This window comes from Salvelinus sp. IW2-2015, linkage group LG31, assembly GCF_002910315.2.
Source record: "Salvelinus sp. IW2-2015 linkage group LG31, ASM291031v2, whole genome shotgun sequence".
Classification (NCBI taxonomy): Eukaryota; Metazoa; Chordata; class Actinopteri; order Salmoniformes; family Salmonidae; genus Salvelinus; species Salvelinus sp. IW2-2015.
Window position 1 is genome coordinate 4902534 of NC_036870.1, and position 11025 is coordinate 4913558.

Here is an 11025-nt window from a genome sequence, read left to right on the forward strand (position 1 = left end):
CAACAATGCTTCAACCACATCAGGGGACAACTTTTGAGGTTAAACTGAGCGGTTGTTTTGGGCCTTGTGAGTTTGGTGGGTATCCCCCCCCCCAAAAAAGTATTATAATCAGAAAATAGAAAGTGGCATCATTTGAAAGCTACAGGCCTTGTCGTTTTGGAAAACTCAAGTCTTACTGCTGGCAATGTCATAAGTCCCTGTCTTATTTCAAGAAAACAAACTCCATAACTTGAAAGCCCTGATTGCTAAAGTCATTTTAAGAGGTCAGGCTTGAAAATCCAATCCATAACTGGTTTCAAGTGGCCAAGAGACATGTGATCTCCTACTGCTGTCTAGTGGACAAACTGGGGATTAGAAAGATGATATGGTTACATCAATGGATAGGTAGAGACCTCAGCTTTCTGTATATAATAATAATATGGCACGTTGAGGGTATGGCACGTTGCACAAGCCCAGCACTTTTAAAATGGCTGTGTTCCAATGGGAATTTGCGCATGTTTAGAGAGCCACCCTTAGGTAAAAAGATCTGAAGCATTATTTTCTGAATTAAATAACTTTGGAGCAGTAATTGGTGGAACACAGTTCTTACCTTTCTAACAGCTTGTAGGACTTATAGTTTTGAAACGGAATTGTACTTTCTGAGGGTGTTGCAGGGATCGGATGTTGGAGCAGTCTTAACCTTAAGGGCAAAATAGTGTCCAGTTTATTAACAGTGGTGGTTCAGACAGGTGGTTCCCGGTGAATGACGAAATACAATTACTATTTACATAATCTACAAAAGGTATTTACAAAATGAACAGACTCTCAAAATGCAGGATTGAATATAAACTGAAAACCTAAGCCTCAATTAGGCCTACCCAGCCTAACCAACTATAGCAGGTTGGGGTATACCAGGCTATGGACAGCCTCCCCACACAGCTAACATACCTAACCAACTATAGCAGGTTGGGGTATACCAGGCTATGGACAGCCTCCCCACCCAGCTCACATACCAGAGCTAGAACATCCCTCCAGCTCCCAGGTGAACCAGGTACCTTTATATCCATGGCCCCTCCCTCTGGACCATACCATTAACCATGGAACTCTTTACCCAAATATGGCATATTAAATAACGTAACAGACATCTTCATTATACCCACATTTACATATTCTGTCTAATGCAATAAAATGCAAATTAATTACTTAAAAATCATACAATGTGATTTTCTGGATTTTTGTTTTAGATTACGTCTCTCACAGTTGAAGTGTACCTATGATAAAAATTACAGACCTCTACATGCTTTGTAAGTAGGAAAACCTGCAAAATCGGCAGTGTATCAAATACTTGTTCTCCCCACTGTATATGCGATGAGTAATGCCAGATATGTAAACATTAAGTGACTAAGATACCGTAGAATAGTATAGAATACAATATATACATATGAGATGAGTAATGCAAGCTATGTAAACATTATTAAGTGACTAAGATAACGTAGAATAGTACAGAATACGGTATATACATATGAGATGAGTAATGGCAGATATGTAAACATTATAAAAGTGGCTAGTGTTTCATTCCTTAAAGTGGCCAGTGATTCCTAGTCTAAGCCTATAGGCAGCAGCCTCTAATGGGCTAGTGATGGCTGTTTAACAGTCTGATGGCCTTGATATAGAAGCTGTTTTTCTGTCTCTCCGTCCCAGCTTTGATGCACCTGTACTGACCTCGCCTTCTAGATGATAACAGGGAGAACAGGCAGTGGCTTAGGTGGTTGATGTCCTTGATGATCTTTTTGGTCCCGGTAATGCGTTGGGCAGACCGCACCACCCTCTGGATAGCCTTGCGGTTGCGGGTGGTGCAGTTGCTGTACCAGGCGGTGATACAGCCCGATAGGATGCTTTAAATTGTGCATCTGTAAATGTTTGTGAGGGTTTTAGGTGACGAGCCAGATTTCTTTAGCCTCCTGAGGTTGAAAGGGAAAGAGAAAGGGATATGGGGATACCTAGTCAGTTGTCCAACTGACTCATAGTCATAGTCATAGTCACATCTCATAGTCATGTCAATCAATCAATCAAATGTATTTGTAAAGTTCTTTTTACATCAGCGTATGTCACAAAGTGCTTATACAGAAACCCAGCCTAAAACCCCAAACAGCAAGCAATGCAGATGTAGACGCACGGTGGCTAGGAAAAACTCACAAGAAAAGGCAGGAACATGTTTAAATCATATTCGACATAATGGGTTATATCGCATTTGACATTGGTGATTAGGTCACAGAGTTATGCCACGTTTATGAACCCTTTAAGGCATGAAATATGGTAATAGATGCTTTGTAACACATTTATGTAGTGCTTATGAAGGCTTTGTGAAGCCTTTATTAACTGAACATAATTGAAAGTGGGACCGAAAATTCTAACATTTTATGGAAAAGAGATGTTTCTGGATGATGCAACTAGCTGCCTTGTTGACATCATGACCGAGTGGCGCAGATTAGCCTAATGTGAGATGAGCGCTCCTCCCTCCCTCTGCTTGCTCCAAATGACGTGACGGGCCATTTCCCGGGGGCATCCCGGGCCAGTGTAATAGAGCTCCCTCAATGAAGGGAAGCGAGTGGGCGGAGGGGCGATTTGCACGTGGAGCTTGGCAAAAGGGGGCAGGATTTGTTGACATAATTGTAATCCAATCCTAATCTTAATTTACTTGTTGTGACGCACTGAGGTTCGAAACTCTGTTTAGATAAGACTGACTTTATGACCAAAATTATCATATTTACACGTTGTAGTCAATTTTGACACTAGAATAATGTGTTCTGACTCATGTCAATGCTACATAGGCCTTTTTCAAAGGGATTAGTTGGTTTCTAGGGGCAGTTGCTCTTTAAAGTTCCCTAATATGAGCTACAACGCTAATATTTGTGTAAATCCTTCAGAATTGTAATATGTCAGTGTCACCAAGTAATGCAATTCTAATGTCTAATACATCCACAGTGTGATTTCTACAGATTCTTTATAAATTCGTGTTAAATTAACAAATTCTTGTCTTTTGTTGAATTTATAAAACAACATTCCGACCTTGTTTAGCTTTAGGCCTATCTCGTCCAAATATGGCATGATTCCAGTATTTGTATCCATTTGAATCACTTCCAATGGGGGACCTTTATTCTGAAGGCGAAGCTCATTCCGCTATTGTGGCTAAGCCGTATTGTGGCTAGCTTCACACAAGTGTCCTGTTTGGAGGATGCTGCAACCAAATGCACTGCGGTAAAAAATTAACGTCAGACAGGGAGCCAGAAGTCTGTATTATTCGCAATGCAATCCTGGGAGAAACATCTATTCTAGGCCTACAAGTCCAGGGTCATTTTAATGGGTGGAATAATTTTTGCCACTCAAAAGGATCAACAATAATAATAATCAATCAGAAGGAAGGAAAAGATAGCCTTAAATTTTCCCCCGGAGAAAGGACAAATCGGCATAAGGAGGCAATTTTGTTCAGAAAGGACAACGTGAGGACAGTAAAATGTGAGACAACGCAAATGATGATTATTTAAACCAAATAGCGCAATAACACATTTACCGTGTTCCTAAAAAAATAAAATATAATCGGTATGTTGCTTATGTAGCCTAGGCCTTCTTTCTTCTGGCATGCAATTAATTTTTAATTTAGCTTATGCAGTGGCTTGCGATTTTACAGTAGCCTATTTAAACCAAAGGCCTAAAATGTCGACAGATTATTCCAATAAGCGTCATATATAACCGTGTCAATGTCATTTAGAACTAGGCCTACTATTCGAATAGAATATCAGACTACAGTTGATATAAATAGCCTGTAAAGATAATAATAGATTAGAGTATTTGATATTAAGACTTCAGGGAACTGATAATCCCAGGCCAGGGTATAGATTTGTAAACACTGTGTCAACAAAGATCTGTAACAATAGAAAAAACTGACCATAATCATAGTTATAGTTTAGGGATGTGTAGGCTCTTTTGTAACAGCAGTAATCAGATCAATGTTGCATTGAACATTGTAACCTATGTTTAACTTGTGGATTCGAGCCAAAGAAGTGAAGCACTTTTATTTGCTAGATTTAAATGTTTAAAAAAAGGTTATATTGGCTGTAGTCATCTTTTTAAGGGAGGCTTTTAAATAGGCCTACTGTATATTAGATTAGCACTCTTAGCCTGTATTGGGTATTCTGTTTATTCTCTAGAAAGTCTCTCCTTGGCCTGTTGGCCTTATATTTGCACTTTATTGAATTGAAATCATCAAGCGCCAGAGTTTTCCTAAAACACATTCATTGTAAACAAATATTAATGGTAAAACTTGCATGTCCTGCATGAAAAAGCACATGAGAACAGTAGCCTATGTAACAATGTCAATTCATTAATGCAATAGTCTTTAAATAAGAAGATTGTTTCCATTTAAAGAGAAGCGCATGGCACTAAGAGCATGGCACAACGAGCATGGCGCCTGCAACACCAGGATTGTGGGTTCAATTCCCGGGACCACCCGTGAGTAAAATGTATGCATGCATGACTAAGTTGCTTTGGATAAAAGCATCAGCCAAAAGGCATATATTATTATTATTATAATATCAAGTGTTTGTTGAAGGAATTTAACACACGTCAAATATATTATTGAAGATGTTGGGACCCTTATTTTTGTTATTTCCAAGGTCATTTCGGAGGAAGCAACTTCAGTCCCTACCATTTCTTACTTTGCTCAAACAAAGTCTTTCTGGATAACATATCAAAGGAATATCTTACTCTCAAGTGTTCAAAGAGACTGTTGGGATATTTTTTGATACCTCTTGAGGCTTCTCAGCCCTAGGATTTGTACTAGCGTTGCTACATTACACCCGAGGACATGTCTGCTATGCGGCTGCTGCTCCTGTCTCTGCTTTGCGCTCTCTTTGGTAAGTGGAGTTGACCACCTTAGTGGAGTTGAACCACCTTAGTGGAGTTGACCATTTGTGGATAGACAACATCTTTCAATATATGGATATTCTTCTGTGTACTGTTGAATTGTGAAGCTACCCATTTCTAATATCAAAATATTAAGTACTAATAGCATCACTCCTCTCAACAACAGTGTCCCTGTGCCATGGGGCCTGTTCAGAGGTGGACTCGGACACTGAGGCCGTTGCAGGCAAAGGGTTCAAACTGGGCTGCATCTCCTGTAAGATGAGGCCCGAGGTGGAGGCTTCTGCCACAGTCGACTGGTATTTCAAGGCCAAAGGGGAAGCTGACTATGCTCATGTGAGTATCTGAGACTGATTATGATTGCTATAGTATTCCAAATTACTACAAACTGCAGTAGAATGTAGGATTAGGGTTGGGGTTTTGTTTGCTCTGGTGCCCACATAAAACATTCTGCCACGGTAGTCCACAGTCTGTTTCGAGTATGCCAGCAGTAGTCCCCTAGACAATGCTGTCTTACGCCACATTGCCCAGAGCCCATCCCAGAGCACACAACCACAACGCACAACACACAAAGGTATGCACACACCATAATGCCCAACTACATTATATGGCAGAGTTTTGAGTGCGGTTCAAATCGAATTCATCTGGAAGACATTTTAGATCTCAGAGATCACAAGGGCAACCGAGACAGCCGATAGGCAGATAGGATCACAGCTACTTTATGGAACTTTGAGTATACTTCCCTACTCAAAGAACCTCTCTCAAAACACAGTTGTATCCCTTTGAGTCTATTATCTTGGATGTTGCCAGATACGGGTGTCGATCTAGGAAGTGAAACCGGAGAGATTTTCAGTGCCAGGTGAACGACCCAGATGTCATTGTGTCATTAGATATATAATTACAATGAGGAGGGCCCCCACATTGTGGATGAGCGCTTCGAGGACCGCGTGGACTGGAACGGCAGTAAGAGGAGCCAAGACATACAGGATGCGTCCATCTATGTCTTCAATGTCACCTTCAATGACTCGGGCACCTACAGTTGCCACTTCCACCGGCTCCTGTCGTACGAGTTCTACGAATACCAGACCGTTGTCAGCAAGCTTGTGCACCTGAAAGTCGTGGCTAAAGGTTCAGTATTACTATACAGACTAATGTTTTGTATGCAATTTAAAGCTTTTATTAAGGCCTTTGTAAGTGCTAAGAGCCTATGTGGTGCCTTTTGAGTGCTTTGACCCCCCTCTATCTGTCTCTACAGCCACCAGAGGGACGGCCTCCATAGTCTCTGAGGTGATGATGTACGTGTCCATCATCGGGCTACAGGCTTGGCTCTACATAGAGATGGTATACTGCTTCAGAAAGATCTCAGCTGCAGGAGAGGAAGCAATAAGAGAAAGCGCGTAAGTAACCCTGTAACCCTACTTCCTCTCCTGCAGCTGTATCCTTTTGTTTTAGGTCCTCTATTACGGTCTCCCTCGACCTAATCTCACTGTCCTTTTCTTGTCTGTTCTGTGCCTGTTCGTCCTGTTGATTTGTGTTCTCTCCTCTCTTCCATAGTGCTGAGTAGTGCAATTCCTGTGTTCTTCCTTGTTCAATATTCCCTTCCTGTACTCAGTCTTTCTCTCTATCTTCGTCTCCTTTGCCACCCCCATTTTCTCACTCTTCCCATCCCTCTGTCCCTCAATCGTCACATTTGCCCCTCTAGAAAAGCCAAAGAAGGTACAACGTTTGTTTGCTCGCTTCAGCCGTCTAGAACTCTGTATTGTAGTTGTGCAAAATGTTTCAATTGCTTAAAAGCTGAGTAGAAGGTAAAGGAGTGAAACATAGTTGTGTCGGGGAGGAAACTCACGTATTCCGTTGACATCACATTCCATTGAACATGCAAATGTGTATGATAATGGATATGGCCTTGGTGTTCAGGCTGTGCTCCGTGGGGTGCTACCAACTTGGGGAAAGTTCTCAGTGAATTGACATGATCAAAACCAAGCTATAGGTAGGGTTCTAGAAGAACAGAACAAAAGCAGGTGGAGGCAAGGGGGGGCTGGTTGGCAAAAGCGCTGCAGTTACACGCGATGATGTTTGCTGAATGGCCAAACTGAATAAGCTGCCATTCAAATAAATGATGTTCAGTCTTTGATTGAATGTTAGCTCCGCTGACACTGCTTGCTTCGCTTTGCTACATTAAAGCAATAAGTTGGTTTACTTCAGTTGGATGGATGGTTGCTTCATGGAAGGATAAAGGAAGTTGTTATGGATGGATGGATGAGTGGAAAAAGGATGGCGTGTTGAATGAAGGTTGGAGGGGTTGTTGGATGGACAGAGAGGTTAAAGGGCTAAGTGGATTGATAAAGAGGTTATGAACGAATAGACGTAGGAATAGTAGGAGATATGCTGTGTAGTTGAATTTATTACTGGTCACTTTAATAATGTTTCATACTGTTTATGTAGGCTCATCCTATATACACTGTAACTACTGCTGTCCACACCTGTTCTAGTCATATACTGTCCATAATGTATACACACCATCATATACATTACAGTATTTTTATATTCGTGACTCTAACATTGCTTGTTCTGATATTTCTTAATTTCTTTCTTTTTGGGGGGGGGGTATTATTGTTGTGTATTATTTTGTATTGTTTTGTATTACTGCACTGTTGGAGCTCGAAACATAAGCATTTCGCTGCATCTGCGATAACATCTGCAAAATATATGTACGCGACCAATAAAATGTATTTGATTTATTGAAATTCTTTAAGTAATGACAGTGATTAGAATGGTTATAGATGGATAGATAGACGAATAAAGGATGAATGGAGGGACGAATGATTTAAGGTTAGGATGAAACATAGAGATAGTTAGAGGATGCAACATTGTATCTGTCCCACTATGTCAGAGCGTGGGCGGTGCCATTTGGGCCATTTCCATTTGGAAGTAGTCAATCTTCTTCTTCTAATACTTCTATGAGTTGATAAAGAACCTGAAAGCGTGCATACTGCCGCCTGGAGTGGGTTGTTTGAACAGGTATAAAGCCAAGGCACCTGCAGTTATGGAATGTTTGCTCACAAGTATAATTCATCCTCCTGATGCAATTATGTGATCCTTCCTTAACCCATAGGAAGTCCCACCCATTTGACTATGTCAAAAGGGTGAATGCTCTTAATGGCTCTGCCCATGCTAAAATGGGCTTTTGGCCACTAAAGTCCTCTATCTATGTCTATGGGATGAAATCGCTCAGGTTTTTAGATAATAAGCAGGCAATATTCTAACCACTTCTCTTTCTCCTTTCTTTCCAGGAATGCAGAATATTTAGCTATAGCCTCGGAGGGTAAAGATAACTGTGCAGGAGTGCAAGTGGCAGAATGAAACAGGTGTATCATGAACAAAAACTGTTATCAGCAAGTAAAAGGATAAGAACACTCAAAGCATAAACAATGTAAATGCAGTACAGCACATAGTAGCCTACAAAATTCAAGTATCGGAGTGATATTTGCAATGGGCACAGCCAACAATGTGTGTGATGGATTCGACTTCCACTTTATATCCCTACTGCAGCGTGCTGGTGGCAAACTTTCCAGAGTCAATTCTTTGAAAGAGTCAATTTGAAAGAGTATAAAGAGTATAAAAGTCAAGTAAACAGCTTTAAGTAAGTGTAAGTGTATAAGTATAATTTTATTTCATTTAATTCAAGTTCGCTAATGTTACCTAGAACTTCTAGTAGGCTGGTTCTGTTGTGGTAGAGTTAACTAGCCTGGGCCATCCACCAAGCCAATAACTCTAATGTTGACTACAATGAAAAACTATTGGCTACATAGCTATAAAACATTGGTGAGCTTCCATCCTGGAGGAAAGTTGATCGTTTATCATTCTACAGTCCTACACCTGTCAATCAACTGATCAAAGCATCCTACTGCAGGCTGCCTGTTAATAAGGTGGTAACACAAGACCATTCGTGAGGTCTCCAACTCACAGATAGGCTACTTCAATGTACATGTAGGTCCAGTGAAAAATGATACAGTAACTTGTATCTAAATGTTGCAATTCAACAACAAATGCCATTTAGCCTGCACATATTGTACTGCATGCCATTGCCTTTTTGCTCAAGTGGTCTGCAAGTGATTTCCATTTTTCGAATGGTTGTCAATTCCTTTGGGTGTTCTTTTTCACTGTGCTCATCTCTGTATGTTCTGTGCAACAATGTTATCATAACTGGCCTAAAGTGATCACACCAATGCACTTTCCCTCAACTTTCCTCGACATGCATTTTCTATGCTGTTGTAGGCCTGTTTTACATTCAGCAATTAGCAGGAGCAAGCCTGCTTCTTTCAACCAAATAGGCTATTAGGGCTAATATTTAAAAAAAAATCCTCAAAATAAACATCTATAGCTTTTGTAGACTATAACTTTCGATGGGATTTCACACGAAGAGGAAATGGCCTATTTCGGAGAGGCTTGCGGCGTATAGCCTGTTGCGCACGGGAACAACTGGAAGAGAAGCTATTGATGTTTAGCCGGAATAAGAAGCTAAATATTAGATATTAGGCCATTCACTAGCTAAATATTAAACTACAGGCTAAATAGTTACCTGTCAAAGTGCGCGAAAAATAAATTAACAGATTATGATATGGCAGATCTGGAGTGCGTTCCTGCAGACAATTATACCTGGCCTACAACAACACAGTGCAATGAGGAATTAATTATTGTTATCCAGTGAATACGCAATAATTGCCCATAGGCTGTAAACTGCAGTGATGTAGGCTAATTTGAATAACCGCTCACACATGCCGAAATAACTGCATAGGTCAACAGCGTAGGCCTGATTATACAACCATTTGGATCAATTTGGGTCTATCCTCAACAGTGTATAAGGTCCAGAAAGATACATTAGCAGGCCACTCATATGGTGTAGGACTATTTTGTCAGGATGTAGCCCAGTGTTAAGATAGGCCTAGGCATACTATAAGAAAATATGGACTTCTCCTTTCCAACTCCCCGCCCGTTAATGCTGTAGCATATTTTACATTCAGCAAGCACGAGCAAGCATGCATCTCTCCTCCAATAGGTTATTAGTAGGTGAATGAAAATAAGTTGAAACAAGTGTTCAACAAGCTTTTGGCTTTTACTGGGACTCCACAAAATTTCAAAGGAATAGCCGTGACAGAGGAGAGGCAACAGAACAATGAAGACAGACAGGCTCGACATGTAAAACATAGCCTAAGTTAGAAGCGTATGCATATTCGACCATAATTCATAAGCCCAATGTTAGGCTTAATACTGCAGTGCATATATCCAGTCAAAGGAGGAAAAAAAGTGTATCATTCAAATAAAGCATAGGTAGTTTACATTATGTGCGCGCTCCCTCCCAGTCCCCAGGTACGATGCTCGTCTCCAGGTATGATGCTCGTCACCAGGTACGATGCTCGAAAATATGCCCTATTGTTTCATGTTTTTTAGGGACAAGCAATGTATCCTACATAGGCTACAACAACACAATGTAATGAAGAATGTTAGTGTTTTCAAGTGAGTGCAAACTCTAGTCTAGGCTGTAAACGGCAGTGAATAGGCTGTCATTTGAATAACCGCTCAAAACATGGCATTTAGAATGCATATTCATGTTGAAATAAGTGCATCTAGGTTGCCTGATTGGGCAACCATTTGGATCAGTTCTGTTTTTTACCAAGGCAGTTTAGCCTACAAAGTCCAGGCACATTAGCAGGACAGTAATATGGTGTATTTTGTCATTATGTATCAGCTAACAGAAACCTACTATTAAATGCAGGGATTTCTAGTGGTGCACATATGAATTATGCTAATGCATGAGCATGGAGGAAGTTGTATCCATAGTCTCTGGCTACTGTGTTTTAAAAGTGTTCGAAAATGAGGTGGATATCGGTCAGCTAATACACACTACTTTTGTGAGAAAAATATATATATATTTTCTTTTACATTTCTTTTTTTAAATTATGGTTTTTCAGGGGTGCTGCACCCCTACTTCCCGCAGCTATGCCTGCACCTCTGTATGCATTACACACACAAGCATGTTTCTAATTCAACTAATTAATCATTGTGTATCCTGCATCAAGGTATTTTTTTTCGGTTGTAATGATCGGTCTCTAAAGTGTATGTACA

At 40.5% G+C, this 11025-nt stretch overlaps 1 protein-coding gene across 4 annotated transcripts; it reads left to right on the forward strand.

Annotated features, from left to right (window-relative positions):
• The first annotated feature begins 3211 nt into the window (after positions 1–3211).
• Positions 3212–10684, forward strand: LOC111956218 (sodium channel regulatory subunit beta-1-like). Of its 4 annotated transcripts, XM_024134706.2 has the most exons (7): positions 3212–3495; positions 4405–4499; positions 4653–4892; positions 5069–5235; positions 5790–6027; positions 6155–6296; positions 8193–10684. In XM_024134706.2, exons 3-7 carry the CDS (start codon positions 4844–4846, stop codon positions 8260–8262), a joined length of 666 nt encoding a protein of 221 aa, XP_023990474.1. In that variant the 5' UTR covers positions 3212–3495; positions 4405–4499; positions 4653–4843; the 3' UTR covers positions 8263–10684. The 4 variants fall into 4 exon arrangements, with proteins under 4 accessions (XP_023990474.1, XP_070292587.1, XP_023990473.1 ...); XM_070436486.1 differs by having other exon boundaries at positions 3212–4499; XM_024134705.2 differs by having other exon boundaries at positions 3212–4488.
• Positions 10685–11025: the final 341 nt, after the last annotated feature.

Excerpts from the sequence above, each read along its gene's own strand:
- LOC111956218 (XM_070436486.1), top strand. The coding sequence starts at position 4,844 with ATGTCTGCTATGCGGCTGCTGCTCCTGTCTCTGCTTTGCGCTCTCTTT. Across the intron at positions 5,236-5,789 it reads GGGAAGCTGACTATGCTCAT|ATATATAATTACAATGAGGA; the intron begins GTGAGTATCTGA and ends TTGTGTCATTAG. Across the intron at positions 6,297-8,192 it reads GAAGCAATAAGAGAAAGCGC|GAATGCAGAATATTTAGCTA; the intron begins GTAAGTAACCCT and ends CTTTCTTTCCAG.